Source organism: Heterodontus francisci, chromosome 38 (assembly GCF_036365525.1).
Source record: "Heterodontus francisci isolate sHetFra1 chromosome 38, sHetFra1.hap1, whole genome shotgun sequence".
NCBI lineage: Eukaryota > Metazoa > Chordata > Chondrichthyes > Heterodontiformes > Heterodontidae > Heterodontus > Heterodontus francisci.
In genome coordinates this window covers 43699934-43723075 of record NC_090408.1, presented here as the reverse complement: position 1 = coordinate 43723075, position 23142 = coordinate 43699934, and the positions used below count along the sequence as shown (strand labels likewise).

Genomic DNA, 23142 nt, shown 5'->3' with positions numbered 1-23142 from the left:
GCTATGGCAGGAAGGAAACCCCAGGGTGAAAACTGAAAAAGAAAGCAAAGATTTAGACGTAATAATTCAGTATTAATGTATCCAAAATATGAGCTTAAAAAGAGAATGTTGACTATGGAAATCTATTAACAACATTCACAAAGAATTGTGATGATCCCTGTGTTTTGTTTGGCTTATTTTTAACAATATTGCTTAGACAGCAAGTGCTGTTGGTATAATTGTGGTGGGTGGGGAACTCTGAGCCCGTCAGTGGGAGGGAACCACATCAAGCTCTTTGGACATATCAATAGTGATAGTGGAAGAGCCTCATCAATTCATTGGAAGAAAAACAGACCAGGAAACACTCAGAGCCCAGATTCACCCAATCACAAGAATTTCCCAGTCCAGCAACACAGAAATGGACAAGCTGTTGGAGATTCCAGCACTAATTAAACAAACTTAAAACACACTAACGTGTGTGCTTTGATTCATATTTCACATTCGCAGTTTCATTATTGTAACAAAAGTAGAAAATATCAATCCTATTTCATTTGTGAAGCAAACGCTAACAATCCAAACATGTAACTGTCTCCAATTACTCAGTGTGTTCAGTAGATGACAGCCCTTTATCACTCAGTGCCAGTCATTCCAACTCATTGCCTTACTGTCAACCATATTATAGATCACATCAAGAAGCAAGCCATCAGTGTCCAGTGATGGTAAACTGTAAAATGTATGAGAAACAATTTCTGTGAGATACAGGAAGCATTTTAATTTTCAGTTTGATCCAGTGAAGCATTTTGTTCTCACACTGGCTACTCCCTGGCACGTGATGATCTATATGTCACATTCTAAAGTTCATTAACAAAACCAGAATGATAGAATGCGTGCATGTATGTATGTATGTAGGCCCATGTGTGGGGAGGGGTCTGTGCACACACAGCTACCCACATCATAACACCCTGATCTTTGGCCTGGCACAACCCCAGGAGCTAGAAAGAATTGAACATAGGCAGATGGGTTATATCAGGTCTGGTCTTAAGTGTACTTTCTACTGATTGGCTCAAGATAAATACTGGCAGATTTCAAACTGACTGCTTAAAGCATTTTTATAAATGACTAATGAGAGACTTTTCCCCCCCGCAGATTCTCAGGAAAAAAAACAAGAAACAAATCATCTCTATAAAAGTTTCAAACAACAGCACTAAATGACAGAAAAAATCAAGCATGATATTAATATAGAATGAAAAAGATCATACAGTATCACTCTCCAAATGTCCTGTGTGGTTGGTCACTTATTTGAAGTGGATTTGGAAGATTTTGAGATAGCCCCTAACTGAAAATGATGGTCTCCTTATCAGCCTGCAACTATTGAGGCTGACACAAAGTTACCATTTGATAGCCCAACTTGCAATATTTCTCCTAACTAATAAAAAATTACACAGCTCTATACTTTCTCAGCATGTTCTTTCAATTCAAACATGCTATAAAAGCAATTTGGCTGATGTCATGCACTTTTACAGCTCCAGTGTGTGAGGGGATCTCGAGTGATTTGCCATAGCCCCTGTGTGAGAGGATTGCAAGTGTTCCTCCACAGCTCTAGTATGTGAGGGTATCTCGAGTGATCTGCTGCAATTTATTGTACATAAAGTGCTTTGAGATGTTTCAGAGAGCTGATAAAGCACTGTAAAAATGCAAATTTTTCTATCACTTACTTTGAGAACAATCTTTTCCGATCCAGCCTGGAAAACACTGACAGGAGCCATCGATAGGATTACAGGTACCATTGTTGGAGCAGAAGCAAGTGCCAGAACAGTTCTTGCCAAATCTTCCTCTGGCACATACTGTACAAAGGAAAACAAAATGAACCCAGATATATTAACAAAGTGCTGACAAGCAAGATTCTTCTTTGCTTAGTAAAATTACTTATTAAAGGTCAGTAATTTCCTTGGACCTGCTCCTGCTCCCACCCCAGACCTACTCCCTTCCCCACTCCTTCTCCCTGCCCTGTTCTTGCTCTTGTTCCTTGTCCAGCTCCCTCCCTGATCCCTGTTCCCACCCAGTTTCTGCATCTGGTCCCACTCCTGCTCCTTCCTCCACCCCTGCTTCTGGTCCTGCAACCTCTTTGAAAGCCTGGTGTAAACGAGGTGGAGTGTGAGTAGCTCTGAGGAAATACTCGGTAATGTCTGGGAGCAAGTCATGAAGCCTGAAAAGAACTTCTAAAAATCTCTTCCTTTTCCTCCATATGTGACTGAAGGGCCATGTGAGTGAGAACTGCCGTCTTGAGCAGCAACCAGCCAACTTCATCAGCATTTGGAAGTAATCAGAAATTTCTAGTTTCAAAGATAGAATTAAAAAATAGCAAATCAGTAACAGGCATTGTTAAGCCTTTTTTCAATAAAATACAATACCAATGCATCTTTTTTTTCTGTATGTATTGTTCTCCTTCTATTAAGGACCTTGTCCAGAAACATTATTATTACACTTTGCTCATTGTTGGATTCTTTGCAAGTTACTCCAGCTTTTCTGTTCTGCATTCCGGGTTTCTCTGCACCACACATCATTCCCTTAACCAAGGTGATAGGCAGACTTTCAGCCCATAACCATTGCTGTTCTGCCTCTGGCTGCTAATAGGTGTTTGAGAGTAGCACTTAGGTTTTTTAAAATTAATTCATGGGATGTGGGCGTTGCTGGCTAGGCCAGCATTTATTGCCCATCCCTAATTGCCCTTGGGAAGGTGGTGGTGAGCTGCCTTCTTGAACCGCTGCAGTCCATGTGAGGTAGGTACACCCACAGTGCTGTTAGGAAGGGAGTTCCAGGATTTTGACCCAGCGACAGTGAAGGAATGGCGATATAGTTCCAAGTCAGGATAGTGTGTGACTTGGAGAGGAACTTGCAGGTGGTGGTGTTCCCATGCATCTGCTGCCCTTGTTCTTCTAGTTGGTAGAGGTCATGGGTTTGGAAGATGCTGTCTAAGGAGCCTTGGTGAGTTGCTGCAGTGCATCTTGTAGATGGGACACACTGCTTTCACTGTGCGTCGGTGGTGGAGGGAGTGAATGTTTGCAGATGGGGTGCCAATCAAGTGGGCTGCTCTGTCCTGGATGATTAGATTAGATTAGAGATACAGCACTGAAACAGGCCCTTCGGCCCACCGAGTCTGTGCGGACCATCAGCCACCCATTTATACGAATCCTACACTAATCCCATATTCCTACCAAACATCCCCACCTGTCCCTATATTTCCCTGCCACCTACCTATACTAGTGACAATTTATAATGGCCAATTTACCTATCAACCTGCAAGTCTTTTGGCTTGTGGGAGGAAACCGGAGCACCCGGAGAAAACCCACGCAGACACAGGGAGAACTTGCAAACTCCACACAGGCAGTACCCAGAATCGAACCCAGGTCCCTGGAGCTGTGAGGCTGCAGTGCTAACCACTGCGCCACTGTTGAGCTTCTTGAGTGTTGTTGGAGCTGCACCCATCCAGTCAAGTGGAGAGTATTTCATCACACTTCTGACTTGTGCCTTGTAAATGGTGGACATGCTTTGGGGAGTCAGGAGGTGAGTTACTCGCCGCAGGATTCCTAGCCTCTGACCTGCTCTTGCAGACACGGTATTTATATGGCTACTCCAGTTCAATTTCTGGTCAATGGTAACCCGAGGATGTTGATAGTGGGGAACTCAGCGATCGTAATGCCGTTGAATGTCAAGGGGATTCTCTCTTGTTGGAGATGGTCATTGTCTGGCACTTGTGTGGCACGAATGTTACTTGCCACTTATCAGCCCAAGCCTGGATATTATCAAGGTCTTGCTGCATTTCTACACAGACTGCTTCAGTATCTGAGGAGTCACGAATGGTGCTGAACATTGTGCAATCATCAGCGGACATCCCCACTTCTGACCTTATGATTGAAGGGTGGTCATTGATGAAGCAGCTGAAGATGGTTGGGCCTAGGACACTACCCTGAGGAACTCCTGCAGTGGTGTCCTGGAGCTCAGATGATTGACCTCCAACAACCACAATCATCTTCCTTTGCGCTAGGTATGATTCCAACCAGTGGAGAGTTTTCCCCATGATTCCCATTGACCTCAGTTTTGCTAGGGCTCCTTGATGCCATACTTGGTCAAATGCTGCCTTGATGTCAAGGGCAGTGACTCTCACCTCACCTCTTGAGTTCAGCTCTTGTCCATGTTTGAACTAAGGCTGTAATGTGGTCAGGAGCTGAGTGGCCCTGGCGGAACCCAACTGAGCATCACTAAGTAGGTTATTGCTAAGCAAGTGCCGCTTGATAGCACCTTCCATCATTTTACTGATGATTGAGAGTAGACTGATGGTGGGGGGGGGGGGGTGATAATTGGCCGGGTTGGACTTGTCCTGCTTTTTGTGTACAGGACGTAACTGGGTAATTTTCCACATTGCCAGATAGATGCCAGTGTTGTAGCTGTACTGGAACAGCTGGGCTAGGGGTGCGGCAAGTTCTGGTGCACAGGTCTTCAGTACTATTGCCGGAATGTTGTCAGGGCCCATAGCCTTTGCAGTATCAGTCATTTATTGATATCATGCGGAGTGACTCGAATTGGCTGAAGTCTGGCATCTGTAATGCTGGGGACTTCAGGAGGCTGAGATGGATCATCAACTCGGCACTTCTGGTTGAAGATTGTTGCAAATGCTTCAGCCTTATCTTTTGCACTGATGTGCTGGGCTACCCCATCATTGAGGATGGGGATATTTGTGGAGCCACCTCCTCCAGTTAATTGTCCACCACCATTCAAGGCTGGATGTGGCAGGACTGCAGAGCTTAGATCTGATCCATTGCTTATGGGATCGATTAGCTCTGTCTATCGCATGCTGCTTACACTGTTTGGCATGCAGATAGTCCTGTGTTGTAGCTTCACCAGGTTGACACCTCATTTTGAGGTATGCCTGGTGCTGCTCCTGGCATGCCCTCCTGCACTCTTCATTGAACCAGGGTTGGTCTCCTGGCTTGATGGTAATGGTAGAGTGGGTATAGGCCAGGCCATGAGGTTACAGATTGTGGTTGTGTACAATTCTGTTGCTGCTGATGGCCCACAGTGCCTCATGGATGCCCACTTTTGCATTACTAAATCCGTTCGAAATCTATCCCATTTAGCACGGCGGTAGTGCCACACAACACAAAGAGGATATCCTCAATGTGAAGACGGGACTTTGTCTCCACAAGGACTGTGTGGTGGTCACTCCTACCAATACTGTCATGGACAGATACCTTCCGGGAGAGCAGTGGGGAGGAGTCCAGACACGCCGGAGTTTGAAAACAAAGTGAGCAGTGACGTCACAGGAAAGCTTCAAGGTGATTGGTTGGTGAGTAACTGCTGACAGGGAATAACTCTAAATAGCTGGGTTAGCAACTAAAAGTAAAGGGAGAAAGGGCTACAGTTTTTAAAAAAAATAGTAGGTAGTGTTTTTTTAGGGAATCAAGGACCCAGTGTAAATAATCGAATTTTTGGGTAATTTAAGGGGATAAATTAAGGGTAAGTCATGGCAGGGCAGCTCGGCAAAGTGGAATGCTCTTCCGGTGCAAAGTGGAAACTCAGGGACTCTTCCAGTGTCCAGGGCGAACACGTGTTCAGGAAGTGTCTCCAGCTGCAGCTACTCGAAATCTGCGTCTCGGATCTGGAGCAGCAGCTGGAGACACTTAGGAGCATCCGCAAGGCTGAGATCATCGTGGATAGCACGAGGTGGTCACACCGCAGGTAAAGACTGCTCAGACAGAAAGGGAATGGGTGACCGCCAGACAGAGTAGAAGAACTAGGCAGGTAGTGCAGGAGTCCCCTGTGTCCATCTCCCTATCTAACAGATCTTCCACTTTGAATACTGTTGGGCAAGATAGCTTCTCAGGGGAATGCAGCAAGAGGCAAGTCTGTGGCACCACAGGTGGCTCAGCTGCACAGGATGGGAGGAAAAGGAGTGGAAGAGCTATAGTGATAGGGGATTCTATCGTAAGGGGTACAGATAGGTGTTTCTGTGGCCGCAAACTTGACTCCAGGATGGTATTTGCCTCCCTAGTGCTAGGGTCAAGGATGTCACAGAGCTGCTAAGGACATTTTGAAGGGGGAGGGTGAACAGTCAGAGGTCATGGTACACATTGGTACCAACGACATAGGTAGAAAGAGGGATGAGGTCCTGCAACAAGAATTTAGGGAGCCAGTTAGCAGATTAAAAAGCAGGACCTCAAAGGTTATAATCTCTGGATTACTTCTGGTGCCACATGCTAGTGAGTATAGGAATAGGAGGATAGAGCAGATGAATGCGTGGCTGAGGAGATGGTGCAGGAGAGAGGACTTTAGTTTCCTGGATCACTGGGTCAGTTTCTGGTGAAGGTGGGACCTGTACAAGTTGGACGGGTTGCACTTGAACCGGAACAGGACCAACATCCTTGCTGGGAGGTTTGCCAGTGCTGTTAGGGTGGGGGGGGGGTTTAAACTAATTTGGCAGGGGGATGGGATACAGAGTGGAGGTACAGTAGGGGGTGATGCATAGTCAAATATAAAAGAGAAACTGAGTCAGTCTGGAAGGCAGAGCAAATATAGACCTGTTACGGCATAAGTGAAAAATGCAAGGCTGGATTGCATCTATTTTAATACAAGGAGTCTTACTAGTAAGGCAGATGAATTGAGAGCGATGGCTAACACATGGGACTATGATATTATTGCTATCACACAGACAGGTTGAGGGAGGGGCAGGACTGGCAGCTCAATATTCCAGGGTATGGAATCTACAGGCAAGACAGGGGAGGGGGAAAAAAGAGGAGATGGCATTGCACTGTTGATCAAGGAGTCAATTACTGCAGTAAGGAAGGATGATACCTTGGAAGGTTCCCCAAATGAAACCATTTGGGTAGAACTTAAAAACAAAAAGGGGGAAATCACTTGGCTGGGTGTGTACTACAGGCCTCCAAACAGTCAGGAAGAGATAGGGGAGCAGATATGTAGGCAAATCTCAGAGAGGTGTAAAAATAATAGGGTAATAATAGTAGGGGATTTCAACTTCCGCAATATCACCTGGGATAGTCTTAGTGCAAAAGGCTTAAAGGGGCGGACTTCTTATAATGCATACAAGAGAGCTTTTTGAGCCAGTATGTAGAAAGTCCGACAAGAGAAGGGGGAGTACTGGTTCTAATCCTAGGGAATGAAGCCGGACAAGAGGTAGAAGTGTCAGTGGGGGAGCATTTCGGGGATAGTGACCATAACTCTGTAAGATTTAAGGTAGTTATGGAAAAGGACAAAGACGGACCAGAAATAAAGGTACTGAATTGGGGAAAGGCCGATTTCAATATGATAAAACAGAGTCTGGCCAAAGTGGACTGGGAGCAGCTACATGTAGGAAAGTCTACATCAGACCTGCAGGAGTCATTCAAAGAGGAAATAGTGAGAGTTCAGAGCCAACATGTACCCGTTAAGGTGAAGGGTAGGACCAACAAGTCCAGGAACCCTGGATGTCAAGGGATATAGAGGATTGGATCAGGAAAAAAGTGGAGGCTTACGGCAGATTCAGAGCACTGAAAACAGCAGAGGCACTGGAGGAGTAGAAAGTGTAGGGGGAGTATATAAAAAAGTAATTAGGAGAGTGAAGAGAGGACATGAAAAAACACTGGTGGGCAAGATAAAGGAAAATCCTAAGGCATTTTATAAGTATATTAAGGGCAAGAGGATAACCAGGGAAAGAGTAGGGTCCATTAGGAACCAAAGTGGCAATCTGTGTGTGGAGCTGGAGGACATAGCTGAAGTTTTAAATGATTACTTTCCATCTGTGTTCACTAGGGAGAAGGACGATGTAGGTGTAGAGGTCAGGGAGGGGGATTGTGATATACTTGAACATATTAGCATTGAAAGGGAGGAAGTATTATCTGTTTTAGCAGGCTTAAAAGTGGATAAATCCCCAGGCCCAGATGAGATATATCCCAGGCTGTTCTGGAGGCAAGGGAGGAGATAGCAGGGGCTTTGACACAAATTTTCAAATCCTCTCTGGCCACAGGAGAGGTACCAGAAGACTGGAGGACAGTTAATGCGGGACCATTATTCAAGAAGGATAAACCAGGTAATTACAGGCCAGTGAGTCTATATCAGTGTTTGGGAAAATATTGGAATAAGTTCTGAGGGACAGGGTTAATCTCCACTTGGAGAGGCAGGGATTAATCAGGGATAGTCAGCATGGCTTTGTCAGGGGGAGATCGTGTCTAACTAACTTGACTGAATTTTTCGAGGTGGTGACTAGATGTGTAGATGAGGGTAAAGCAGTAGATGTAGTCTACATGGACTTCAGGAAGGCTTTTGATAAGGTCCCGCATGGGAGATTGGATAATAAGGTAAGAGCCCATGGGATCCTGGGCAATTTGGCAAATTGGATCCAAAATTGGCTTAGTGGCAGGAGGCAGAGGGTAATGGTCGAGGGCTGTTTTTGCAAGTGGAAACCTTTGACCAGTGGTGCACCGCAGGGATCGGTGCTGGGACCCTTGCTGTTTGTAGTGTACATTAATGATTTGGACGTGAATATAGGAGGTATGATCAGTAAGTTCGCAGATGATATGAGAATTGGTGGTGTTGTAAATAGTGAGGAGGAAAGCCTTAGATTACAGGATCATATAGATGGGCTGGTAAGATGGGCAGAGCAGTGGCAAATGGAATTTAATCCTGAGATGTGTGAGATGTTGCATTTTGGGAGGACTAACAAGGCAAGGGAATATACAATGGATGGTAGGACCCTAGGAAGTACAGAGGGTCAGAGGGACCTTGGTGTACTAGTCCATAGGTCACTGAAGGCAGCAGCACAGGTAGATAAGGTGGTTAGGAAGGCATATGGGATTCTTGCCTTTATTAGCCAAGGCATAGAATATAAGAGCAGGGAGGTTATGATGGAGCTGGATAAAATGTTAGTTAGGCCACAGCTGGAGTATTGTGTACAGTTCTGGGCACCACACTATAGGAAGGATGTGATTGCACTGGAGAGGGTGCAGAGGAGATTCACCAGGATGTTGCCTGGGCTGGAGCATTTCAGCTATGAAGAGAGACTGAAAAGGCTAGGGTTGTTTTCCTTAGAGCAGAGAAGGCTGAGGGGTGACGAGATTGAGGTATACAAAATTATGAGGAGCATTGATAGGTTAGATAGGAAGAAACTGTGTCCCTTAGCGGAGGTGTTAATAACCAGGGCGCATAGATTTAAGGTAAGGGGCAGGAGGTTTAGAAGGGATTTGAGGAAAACATTTTTCACTCAGGGTGGCTTGAATCTGGTACACATTGCCTGAAGAGGTGGTAGAGGCAGGAACCCTCACAACATTTAAGAAGTATTTAGATGAGCACTTGAAACGCCATAGCATACAAGGCTATGGGCCAAGTGCTGGAAAATGGGATTAGAATAGTTAGGTGCTTGATGGCCAACACAGACACGATGGGCCGAAGGGCCTATTTCTCTATGACTCAATGACTCTATCTGTAGCAGGCAGATTGGTGAGGATGAGGTCAAGTATGTTTTTCCCCTTTGTTGGTTTCCTCACCACCTGCCGCATACCCAGTCCCAGGGATAGTCAAGGCCAAATGAAGGGGAAAGAGGTTATAACTGTTTCAAGCCAAATACTGTGAGGAAGTCAGCGCTGGTAAGGTTGCAAATTTCATGTTTACAGCATTGGCAACCTATTGATTCCAAAATGCAAAGTAGCAAAGAAAAAGGCATGCCACTCTGTATTATGGTAAACTGGCTCCATGTGTCTCTCTGCTCATGATTGCCAAGGGCATTTACAGGTGTAATCAAAGGTATTTCAGTGCAAGGCACTAGGACTAAGCAACCAGCAAACGAATTCCCGAGGAAGCACAATGCAAAAGAATGAACAAAGGGCAGGTAAGGGCAAGCATATATGAGCAAATATCAAAAAATGCAATCATGTGTTAGATTTGCTAACTCAGCAAGCTGTCATAAAGTACCTGAGGGAATAGAGGGGATTGAGAGAACACTGATTGAGAAAAGAGAGAAATGAATGACTGCTCCAGCAGCCTCAGTACATAAAATTACATCGAAATTACAATACAGAATCAGGCCATTCAGGTCAAGCAGTCCCTGGTAGTATTTATTTTCACACCAGCATTAGTTACGGTCTTTTCCCTTATTCCCATATTGCCCTTTTCCTTCAACCACCTATCTACCCCATTCTTTAACAATGCCATGGTCCTGCACTGGTGATTCATTCATAACCTCACAATCCTCTGCAAAAAAACACTTCTAGTGCTCTGCCCTAAATCTGTTATTTTGAATGTTATATCTATGCCCACTTGTTCTAGACCCTTCAATTATTGAAAACAATCAGTTTCTATCTACATTGTTCAATCCTTCACAATTTTAAACACCTTCTACTTAAACTCCTCTGTTCTAACAAAAACAGCCTCAATTTTCTGAGTTTTTCTTTATAATTGTACTTCCTCATACCAGGCAGAATCCTAATGATCCTGTGCTATTGCCTCAACATCCTTCCTATAATGTGGATCCCAGAATTGAAAGCAGTACAACATAGATTTGTCTGGCCAAATTATTTTCCCCTTGGCCATTGTGATTTTTTTACTTTTCAAGGTTGAAGTTAAGGATCTTTTTATGGAATATTGTGTTTTTTTATTTTTGGGTCGACATGTGACTGAGCTTTTGTCTTTTGAAAGCTGGTGGGGAAGGGGGTGATGGTTTGAAACCATATGGCTGGCTGAGGGACATTCAGTGTTGGGAGGATGGGGAAATCATGTGCCTGTATATTTAACACAGAACTGGATTAATAGTTACAGCAATTTAAAAATAAAGCAGAAGCTCAGCTATTATCTGGAACTTGGGACTGGAAGTGTATCTGTGAATGTCCATGACTGAAATATCAGTATCCATGATGGAGAAGTGATGAAAAATAATTTAGAAAAATATATTACAAAACATCTGCCCTCAGAAGCTGCTTCCTAGGAAGGTTCCTTGTTTGTGTTGAATTTGTTGATCTCATCAGACAGTGGTGGGAGAGTATAACTGGCCTCAGTGTCTCTGGGTTAGGAAAGATAAATCAATTAGGGTGCCAGCTCCTATTCAACATCCAGGAATCACTGTCAGAAGTTAGCATGTGTCGATGTAAGGAATGGGCAGGATCAGTCTCAATATCCTTCATAGCTGGATAACTTGCTGACACTTATTGTCAAGGTTCAGACAACAATAGTAGCCACTTGGGGTAGGTACGTGAGGATGAACAGTGCCGCTGGAACCATACCCTAGTGATGGGAGTCAAGGCCTTCAGGAAATGGGGAAGGAGAGAAACTGGGAAAAAATATTTTAAAAATGCTCTAAGACACAATATATACCCAAACATGACTTCATTAATCAGATTAGGTCGATATTCAGGATATAAATTTGGATTCCTTAATTACGTTGCCATCTTGTTTCAATCCCCAATCAGATACTCATTAATGATCTATAAATCTCTGGAACCCCTCCCAGATGTGCATTACTCACTGTTTATTGCCATTTGTGAGACTTTAGAGTGTAAATTTTAACACAATTTTATGGGTTGTTACATACTTAGCCTACAAAAGTATAAAACTTTTTGGAAAACTTTCTCTGCAATCCTCATTTTAGTTAATCAGCATCCAACCTACAAACCGATACACAACTCTTCTTAGCCTTCTGATCCAACAATCAAATTGGCCCCAAGATCACTCACTTGTCAGATTAAGTTCTCAGTCAATTAAGAGACTCTGCTCTTTTTAACTAGAACATGACAGAGATTCTGCAGCAGAGAAAAGCATGTCAATTCCTCCTTCAAATGATTTATTTGATAACACACTGCTGCTTTTTGCTGTCCTGGGAATTATCTATTCATCTATATTTAATTTATGTTCAATGAATGTGGATAAAAACTTTATGGAATTGGGTAAGTCAAATATTTGGGAAAAAGTAGAGGAATCATAGGAACTTGCAATTAAAGTTACTAATAAGCTTGACCCTGAATTCAGGTAAAATGCCTTGGGAACAAAATTAAAGCTTTCAGAGAAAAATCAAAGGGATAATCCTACACGGTGTTGCTTCCGATGTAACATCTCATTAGAACCAGAAAAACGAGTCAGGAATAGGGCAATGTCATCATAGCCCTGATTCTCCAACCCACACTCACCACTAATGAGGCTCTACTGCCAGGCACATTTTTCAAAACTACCTCTAAAGTACAGAGAATAGGGAGGACATACAGATTAGGGAGGGGAGAATAGTTTGAGGACACAGGATTCAGAGCAGAATCAAATACAGAAGAACCTATAAACCCCTGCTGTGATGTGCCAGGAAAATCACTGAAACCCGTTGGGTTCCTGCTTGCTTTATTTCACTCAATTCCTGAGCTGTGTGTACAGGTTCCTGACAATAACAAAGAAGAACTGCAAGCTGTCCAGAGATGTATCAAACAGGTGACTGATGCATTGTTCAGCAGGGTTAACACTTTCATCTCATTTACGGCTGAACAGCAACAGCAGCATAAGGCTGCCAAATTTCATCACACTGCAGGATTTGTCAAAATATAGGGGTTCATCAATGGTATGCATATGGGCCTCTTGGCACAACGAAATGGCAAATATGAGAATAAAGGAATTTGACTCCATCAATGTACAGCTGGTCAGTGACCAGAAACACTGGATCATTACACCATCTTCCCAGGCAGTAATCACAGTACTTTCAGGTTAAATAATCTGTTTCAGGCTTACTTGAACTGAGTATTGATTACAAGGATAGCTCCTCATAGACTAACATCTTCAGATGAAACTGACGACCATTCCAGTGGTCACCGACAGAAGAAAAATGTAAATACTACAAGGCCCTTCAATGATCAGGATCATTATAGAGCATACTACTGGGAGCTTCAAGCAGTGTTTCAAATGCCTTGATAGATAGGGGGTGTCTCACAGTACAGCCACTAGGGGTGCCAGGATCACTGACTAAACAACACTGCAACACAAAGAGGCCTAACCATGGAGGAAGAGACCATCCCTCAACTGAGGCCAGAGCAGAATGTCATTGCAAATCAAGGGGATCAGGCTTGAGGGGCTGAATGGCCCATTCCTGTTCCTATGACGGCACTGCAGATATATTTTGCAAGGTATTTTGGACAGACTTAAGTGACTCCTTTAATGTAATCAGGTGGACTGGTGAAACAGGCACTGATCCTAAAGACATCTGGCTAATTGCCTGATCTATCCTTTAAGGAACTCTGTTTTCCACATGCAAGTAGAAAGTAGCTCCAAGCCTATTCTGCAACACCGTGCTAGCTCCACTGCATCAATGTCCTTTCTTTGCTGTAATGCAAGAGGTGAGAATAGAGGTCACACAGCAACAAAAAAATGCTGCACAATGGAGGGAATGCTTCGAAAATGAAGAACAAGACAGATTTTTAAGAGGGTAGGCAATAGTCAGAGAGCAGCGATGTATCGAGGATACACAATGAGGTGGCAGTAACATTTCCCACACACCACTTTACATTGATAAAAGGCTCAAAACCCAGAAATGTGTTATGTGTGAAAATTTTCAGACTTAGCAAAGTGCATAAGGCTATCAGAAAAATTACAGTATGAGGAAAGATGTCAGGGCATTGGAGAGAGTACAGAAAAGATTCACGAGAAAGGTTCCAGGGATGAGGAATTTCAGTTATGATGATAGATTGGAGAAGTTAGGACTGTTTTCTTTGGAGAAGAGAAGGCTGAGAGGTGATTTGATAGAGGTGTTCAAAATCATGAGAGATCTGGACAGAGTAGGTAAGAGAGAAACTGTTCCCACTTGTGAAAAGATCGAGCATGAGGGGGAACAGATTTAAAGTAATGGGTAAGAGAAGCAAAAGCGACATGAGGAAAAACTTTTTCATGCAGCAAGTGTTTAAGGTTTGGAATGTGCTGCCTGAGAGTGTGGTGGAGACAGGTTCAATGGAAGCATTCAAAAGGGAATTAGACTGTTAGATGAAAAGGAAGAATGTGCAGGGTTACGGGGAGAAGGTGGAGGAATGGCATTAAGTGAATTGCTCTTTCAGAGAGCCAGTGTGGACACAATGGGCCGAATGGTCTCCTTCTGTACTGTAACAATTCTGTGATTCTCTTGAGGATACATAATTGGAACAATAGGGATACTGAATACATAGGAAACCAATCGCCTCCTTCAGAAGGACTTTGGCAATGGAGATTTCCTCACTACCGTTTCGGACCATTTAATGCACACATGACCCACCACTGAACCTATGTTATTTGATCAGGAATCAGTTCTTTTTCCCTTTCCCTCACCAGAAATGCTATTTGAAACACTAAGATCAAATTTCATGGAGACATTTTGTACACTGAGATTTAAATAGAAAGAGTTGACCTGCCCATTCAATCATGTTTAATCTTCATGCAGTGCTGCAATTAGTAATATAGTTGAAGTTTTATAACCGTCTCAAGTTCACTGGAGTTATATCGTTTTATTATTTTATCCTGCACTTTACTAAGCCTCACTGCCTGCATTTTGATTTGTACCTAAGCTGGAAATTTCCAAAAAAAGCAGGGGAGTGGGAGAAATTGGATAGCTCTTTCAAACAGCTGGCACAGTCAGAATGGGCTGAATGGTCTATGATTTTAATTCCTGTAAAAATAATTACTGAGTAAATATTATTGATTCTGAATTTAGTGGAAAAAACAAATCACATTCCTGACTCTTGTTTATGCAAGTACAGAAAAATCCTATTGAGGCATGGAAAGTAGGGAGAGCTGGTGTATTGTGCTAGTACTAGGGACTGGCAGGGTGCAAGTTCAAAGTCAGTTTTTTACACAGTAAATAACTATCCTCACCCTTGCTCTGTTCTGGAGGTGCTGACTGGAGGTTAGAGATTTCTCTACAAAGAGCATGGATGATCCTAGTGTACAGGCTTCATTACCTGTGTATATGTGTGCCTGACATATTCAAGACATTACCTTGATTGCAGAGGGAACCGGTGAAGCCTGACAAGCACTCACAGTGGCCTGTGACATGATGACATAGTCCATTACTGTGCACACACTGGGGACAAGCCTGGTTGCAACGATGGCCATAAAATCCAGGAGAACATACTAAAAGAAAGCCAAAATAGTTCACATAGTTAAACAAAATTTTCAGCATCTACGGATCAAAAACTTTCTCAATTTCCTCTTTTTAAAATATTAGTCAAAAATTATCAAACACATGAAAACGGTCCAGTAACCATTTTTTCTGCGCTGCCAAAAATGAGGTCACATGATTACCTTTGAAGGTTGATTCCCAACCAGACACTCCTGGTGAGACAAGCATCTGATTTTCTGTTCATTAATGTAAATAGACAGAAATCACAATAAGTAGGATTGTGATCCCCTGATAGCTTTCCCTTTGAGTGCCAGCTTGGTTCAGTGATATCACTCTCACCTCCAAGCCAGAGGTTGTGGGTTCAAGCTCCACTCCAGGAATTGAGCATAAAATCTAGGCTGAGACTTCAGTGCAGTCCTGACGAAGTGCCACATAGATGGAGGTGCTGTCTTTCAGATGAGATGTTAAATTGAGGGCTTGTTTGTTTTTTCAGGTGGATGTAACACATCCCTCCCAGGTGGATGTTAAAGATCCCATGGCAGTATTCAAGAGAGAGTAGGGAATTAATTTCGGTGTCCTGGCCAATATTCATTCTTCAATTACCATCACAAAAAACAGATTAACTTGTAAATGATCTAATTGTTGATTGTAGGGCCTTACTGTGGGCAAATTGGCTGCCATGTTTGATGTGAAATGTACTATATAAATGCAAGTTGTTCCTTTTTTTCTGTGATGTCCTAACAGCGTGATTTCATCCTCCATGTTTTTGAGATGATTCCCAAAGTAGAAACGTACTTCTTTTGAAGAATTCTGTTGGGTTTAGTGGTGTCTGTATAGACTGTGACAGTAACTCTGATTCAGCGGTCGGCTGTACACAAAATATCATTCCATTAGATCTAAAGTGGTGGCTTGTGTCATTTGTGACTTGAAGTTACAATTTGGGCTGAAGTTTATAGGCCCCCTCAGGACGGGAATGGAGATGGGGGGCTTGGGGGGCCCATAAAACTGCATTGGAAGGTGGGGGTCGGGGGGTGGGGGGAAGGGGAGTGCCCATTGCTTTCGTGCTGCCTACCAATTTAGTCTGGGGCGGGGAAAGCCGAAGATGGCCTTCCCGCCCCAGGCCAGTTGAAGCCCTTAAGTGGCTAATTAATGGGCAGTTAATTGCCTACCGCCATGTAATTGTAATGGGGATCCGACGAAGGGCCAGGTCGGGGTCTCCCCCTACCTCCAGTGCGTTTCTGGGACGCCTGACATCACAACAAAATTTGGCCCTTTGGTTATGACCTTGTAGTATCTTCCAGATACACATTTTTCTATATAAGGGGGTATTTGAGCTCTAATCTTTGAAAAATGGGCAATTAGGTTAACAAGGAATTTACTGAAGCATATGGGATCCTGGACTTTATAAATAGAGGCATGGAGTATGAAAGCCAGGAAGTCATGGTAAACTTAATCTATGAACCTCTATAAAACACTAGTTCGGCCCTGGATGGAGTATTGTGCTCAATTCTGGGAACTACAGTTTAGGAAGAACGTGAAGGCTTTGGAGAGGATTTGAAGAGAATTACTAGAATGGTTCACGGGATGAGGGATTACAGTTGAGTGGTTAAACAGGAGAAACTGGGGTTCTTCTCCTTACAGTGGAGAGGGCTAAGAGGAAATTTGATAGAAATGTTTAAAATCATGAAGGGTTTAGATAGAGTAAATAAAGAGAAACTTTCCAGTTGCTGAAGGGTTACATTAGAAAATAAGAAATAGGAGCAGGAGTAGGCCATTCGATGAGATCATGGCTAATCTTCTACTTCAACACCATTTTCCTGCACTATCCCTGTACCCCTTGATGTTTTTGATATGCAGAGATCTATCGATCTCAGTCTTGAACGTACTCAGCGACTGAACCTCCACAGCCCTCTGGAGCAGAGAATTCCAAAGATTCACCACCTTCTGAGTGAAGAAATTCCTCCTCATCTCAGTCCGAAATGGCCTGTCCCTTATTCTGAGACTGTGTACCCTGGTTCTTGACTCCCCAACCAGGGGAAACCTGTCGAGCCCTGTAAGAATTTTGTATGTTTGAATAGATCACCTCTCATTCTTCTAAACTCCAGATAGGGCATTCTCTCCATCCCAGGAATGAATTTGGTGAATCTTTGTTGCACTCCCTCTATGGCAAGTATATCTTTCCTTAGGTAAGGAGACCAAAACTGCACATAATGGGCTGGATTTTGTTCTCCCCAGGCATCGGGTTCCAGGGCGGAGGGGGTGGCCTGAAGATGCCTCCGGGAGAAGACCTCCATGCACCACGGGTGGGCCCGGCCCGATTTTACTGCCGTCGACAAGGCTTCATGGTGGCCTCCCCGCCACTTGGCGATGCAACCCCCATTTGAATATTTAAATAAATTAAAATGCATGAATTAATGATACTTATGTTGCTGCCTGATGTCCCACTGTGATCTGGTGGCCAGCACTCCCATGCCTTCAGATCCCTGTCTGGGGAAATGAGGCACCACACTGGTGGGGAGGGGGAGGAGGTAAGTTTATCTGTGCAGGGTGGGGAAGGAGGTCAAAGTAACATAATGGGTGTAGGGGTTGGTGAGAGGGTTGGAGGTTAAAGTCCGTGCAGTTTGTGGGGGGAAGGTCAGATGGCCAACGTAACTGTCTTGGGGGGGGGGGGGGGGTGTTGGTAAAGGGCAAATAATTAATTTTGTTATTGGGGGGGGTGGAAGTGGGGCAGCACAAATTCTGCATTTCTTTTCATTTTCTTTACCTTTAAGTATTTAAATTTCCTGGTAGGGCTGAAAGCCTTTTAAAAATGGCGTCAGCACCTGCGCACAGGCAGCTGACACCATTACCGGGGATATCATGTGATCGGGGGGGTGGCCCACCCCGGCTATTTAAATAAGCCACTGCATGGAAGATTGCGGCTGCTCCGCGACATGTGCGGGGCGCCGTTTATTTTGCCTGCCTACGATGTTGGCGGCGGGTGCAGAAGATTCAGCCCAGAAGCGGGCTGACCAAGGCTCTATATAATTGCAGTATGACATCTTTACTCCTATACTCAAATCCTCTTGTAATAAAGGCCAACATACCATTTGCCTTCTTAAATGCTTTCTGGACCTGCATGTTAGCTTTCAGTGACTCATGAACAAAGACACCCAAGTCCCTTTGAGGTTCAACACATCCCAGCCTCTCACCATGTACGAAATACTCTGTATTTCTGTTTTTCCTACTAAAGTGAATAACCTCACATCTTTCCACATTGTATTCTATCTGCCAAATTTATGTCCACTTGTTTAGCCTCTCCAAATTTACTTCTGGCATCTTTGCACCCTCCTCACAACGCACACTTCCACCTAGTTTTGTCTCATCTGCAAACATGGAAATATTACATTTAATCCCCACATCCAAATCATTGATCTAGATTGTGAATAGCTGGGGCCCAAGCACGGATCCTTGTGGTACCCCACTAGTCACAGCTGCCAACCTGAAAATGGCCCATTTATTCCTACTCTTTGGTTCTGTCCATTAACCAGTTCTCAATCCATGCCAGTATATTCTCCCCAATCCCATGTGCTCTAATTTTGTTTACTAACTTCTTGTGTGGGACCTTATCAAAAGCTTTCTGATAATCTAAATATTACCACATCCACTGGTTTCCCCTTATCTATTCTGCTAGTTACATTTTCAAAAAACTCCAACAGGTTCATTAAACATGATTTCCCTTTTATAAATCCATGTTGACTCTGCCCAAACCTACCATTATTTTCTAAGTTATCACATCCTTTATTGTAGATTCTTACATTTTCCCTATGACTGATGTTAGGCTAACAGGTCTGTAGTTCCCCGTTTTCTCTTTCCCTCCTTTCTTAAATAGTGGGGTTACAATTGCCACCTTCCAATCTGCAGGAACCATTCCAGAGTTTAAAGAATTTTGAAAGATGACCACCAATGCATCTACTGTCTCTACCGCCACCTCTTTCAACACTCTGAGATGTTGATCATCAGGTCCAGGGGATTTTTCTACTTTAAGTCCCATTAATTTCTCTAGTACTTTTTAAAACTAATATTAATACCTTGCAATTCCTCGTTTACACTAGTCCCTTGAATCTCCATTATTTCTGGGAGGTTTTTTAGTATTTTCCTCCATGAAGACAGACACAGAGTACTTGTTCAGTTTCTCTGCCATTTCCTTATTCCCCACTATAAATTCTCCTGATTCCGCTTGTAATGGATCCACATTTGTTTTTCCTAATCTTTTCCTTTTTCCATACCTATAGAAGCTTTTACAGTCCATTTTTATGTTTCTCGCTAGTTTACTCTCATATTCTATTTTCCCTATTTTAATCTTTTTCTTAGTGCTCCTTTACAGAATTTTAAAATGCTCCCAATCCTCAGGCTTACCAATTTTTTATATGCCTCTTCCTTTGATCTAACACAAACCTTGATATCTTTCATTAGCCATGGTTGGAACACTTACCTTGCTGTTTTTTTGTGCATTAAAGTATTGTATTTTTATTGTGAACTATGTATTAGTTCTTTAAATGTTAGCCATTGCCTGTCTACCGTCATACCTTTTAACGTAGTTTCCCAATGCACCATAGCCAATTTGTCCCTCGTACCTTCCTAGTTTCCTTTGGTTAAATTTAAGACCCTAGTTTCTGATTGAAATCCATCACTTCCAAACTTAATATTAAATTCTATCATAAAATGGCCACTCTTTCCGAAAGGCTTTTTCGTTGCACAATACTAGATCTAATATAGCCCGTTCCCTCATTGGTTCCTCAACGTATTGCTCTAGAAACCATCTTGCATACATTCTAAGAATTCGTCCTCCACAATATTAGTACTAATTAGGTTTACTCAGTCTATACGTAGATTGAAATCCCCCATGATTACTGTATTAACCTTGTTACACGCACCTCTAATTTCTTGATTTATACTGTGATTTACATTACCACTGCTGTTTGGTGGCCTATAAACAACTCCCACCACTGTTTTATGCCCCTTGCAGTTTCTTAGTTCCACCCAAACTGATTCTACATCTTGATCTTTAGAACTAAGGTCATCTCTCACTACAGTACTAATGCCCTCTTTAATTAAAAGAGCTACCCCACCACCTTTTCCCAGCTTCCTTCTTCCCGAATGTCACATACCCTTGGATATTCAGATCCCAGCTTTGGTTTCCTTGTAGCTATGCCTCTGTAATGGCTATCAGGTTATATGTATGAACCTCTATTTGAGCTGACAATTCATCTGTCTTATTGTGAATGCTGTGGACATTCAGATACAGAGCCCTTAATTCATTTTCTTTTACTGTTTTTGTAAACTCTGGCCCTATCTACTGGTACACGCTTAAGTTTGCAATCACTGTCCCTTCCTGCCATACTCTGATTACCATTACATTTATTACTATCTTGATCTACTGCCTTGTCATTTCCCTTCAGTTTACTCAATCTTCCTCTACATGATCCCTTTCCCCGTCTATTTGGTTTAAAGCCCTCTCAACTTCCCGAGTTATACGACTCTCTAGAACACTGGTCCCAGCCGCTTCAGGTGAAAGTCCATCCCAATGGTACAGCCCCTACTTTCCCCAGTACCGGTGCCAGTGCTCCATGAATCAGAACCCCCTTCTCCCACTTTGAGCTACGCAGTCATCTCTCTAATCTTATTTACCCTATGCCAATTTGCACATGGCTCAGGTAATAATCCAGTGACTATTACCTATGAGGTTCTGCTTTTTAATTTCATACTCAGCTCCTCATACTCCCTATGCAGAAACTCTTTCCTAGTCCTATCTATGTCATTGGTATGTACACAGACCACAACAACTGGATCCTCCCCCTCCCACTGCATGTTCCTCTTCAGCACTGAGCAGATGTCCCGAACCCTGGCACCTGGCAGGCAACAGAGCCTCTGGATTCTCGCTCTCGGCTGCAGAGAACAATCTCTATCCCCTCACTATACTGTTCCCTACTACCAATACATTTCTTTTAACTCCCCTCACTTGAATGGCTTCCTGTATCATAGTGCCACAGTCAGTCTGCTCAACCACACTACAGCCCTCGCTCTTGTCCACACAAGCTGCAAGAACCTCAAATGTGTTGCTCAATTGCAAGGGCTGAGTCTCCTCCACTCCCAGCTTCTCAATCCCCTTATCTGCTTGACTCACAGTCACACCGTCCTGTCTCTGACCACTGACCAAAACAGACAACCCTATTCTAAGGGGTGTGACTGCCTTCTGGAATGAAGTGTCCAGGTAACTTTCCCCCTCCTTGATGCATCGCAATGTCTCTAGCTCGGCCTCCAGCTCATTAACTCTGAGCCAAACTCCTCAAGCTGTAGACACATACAACAGATGTGGGTGCATGGATTGCAGTGGCATCCAGGAGCTCCCACATGCTGCAGCCATGACACATCACCTGTCCTTCCATCTTTATTGTGTTAATTAAATTTATTTTTCCCTCTTCACCAAACTCCCTCACTCACCAAACTCCCTGCTTCACACTCTGTGCACTCAAGCAGAACTCTGTGCAGACAAGCAGAACTCAGAAACTCTTGTATTTATAACCTGATAGCTAGAGGGCACTGATTTAAGGTGACTTGCAAAAGAAACAGAGACAACATAAGGAAAAACATTTTTACACAATAGTGGTTAGGATTTGAAATGCACTGCCCAATAGGGTGGTGGATACAGATTTAATAGTAGCCTTCAAAAGGGAATTGGATAAATACTTGAAGGAGAAAAGAATTGCACGGATAAGGGAAAGAGTGGGGGAGTGGGACTAACTGTATTACTTTTCAAAAAAACTGGCACATGCTTGATGGGCTGAATGGCCTGTTTCCATGCTGTATTAAACTATAATTCTATCATATATCTCTTATTGGGGTTAGAGAAGTTAACAGGTTTCCCACACTAGGTCATTATCAACAACAACTTGCACCTATGTTATGTCTTTGATGTAGTAAAAACACCAAAGGTGCTTCACAGGAGCATAATTACATTTGACACCAAGCCAGATAAAGTGATATTAGGACAGATGACCAAACATTCAGTTAAAGAGATAGGTTTTAAGGAGTGACTTAAAGGAGGAGAGTGAGGTAGTGAGGCAAAGAGGTTTAGGGAGGGAATTTCAGAGCTTAAGGCTGAAGGTACAACCACCAATGATGGAGTGATGAAAATCGGGCCAGAGGCCAGGATTGCCCATTGTTAAACTGGCATCCATGAGAGAGAATGACTCCTTTCCTCTTGCCAGGAATAATATGGAGAGAGCAAGTGAGTGAAGAAGGAGAAAAGATTTTTAAAAACCCATAGAAATCCCATCAAGTTAAGCTTCTTACTTACTCCTCTGGCACATGGCTCCTCGATATCCATGTGCACACTCACAAGTTCCATCCTCAGGTGAGCAGGTGCCCCCATTTTCACATCTACAGGAAATGGAGCAGTTTGGACCCCATCTCCCTTGCACACACACATTATCACAGCGAATGCCTAGGAAAGGAAATAGAACAGATATAAGCAGCACATTTTTATAGAAATGGCCGTGACAGAGACTGTAGCCCTGAAATCCCTGGGTGCGGAGAGGGTGCATCGTCTCACTTCCACTGGGAAATGGTGGGGAAGCAGCAATTTAATTTCAGTTAATTAAATAAATCTTGAATAAATAAGATAGTATCAATAATAGTAATTATGAAACTACTAGATTGTAGTAAAAACCCATCTGGTTCACTAATGTCCTTTAGGGTGCGAAACCTGCCGTCCTTATCCAATCTCACCTATATGTGACTCCAAACCCACAGCAATGTGGTTGACACCCTTTGAAATGGTCTGCCAAGCTAAACAGTTGCATCTCAAGGCCAATTAGAGATATGCAATTAATGCTGGCCTTGCCTGCGAACCATCCCATTAATTAATTTAAAAAAGGGAAAGAAGGTAGTGCTTCCTCTGCTGCCTATGACCATGATGTTCTGACCCTCTGGCGGTAACTCAATTCTGGAAGTATTAATGGTAGCAGGGATACCATTTTACCTGCTAGTAGATGTTGCATCTTTAAAAAGTGCAGTAAAACATCCTGGGG

At 43.3% G+C, this 23142-nt stretch overlaps 1 protein-coding gene across 13 annotated transcripts in view; it reads right to left on the bottom strand.

The window, feature by feature from the left end:
• Positions 1-23142, bottom strand: part of megf11 (multiple EGF-like-domains 11) — a 568089-nt gene that overhangs the window by 45262 nt on the left and 499685 nt on the right. For all 13 annotated transcript variants that reach the window (XM_068018269.1, XM_068018268.1, XM_068018258.1 and 10 more), the window contains 3 exons: positions 22410-22556; positions 14947-15081; positions 1695-1823 (listed from right to left, as the gene is read on the bottom strand). In XM_068018269.1, the coding sequence (XP_067874370.1) occupies positions 1695-1823; positions 14947-15081; positions 22410-22556 (411 nt within the window). The remainder of the gene's footprint in view (positions 1-1694; positions 1824-14946; positions 15082-22409; positions 22557-23142) is intronic.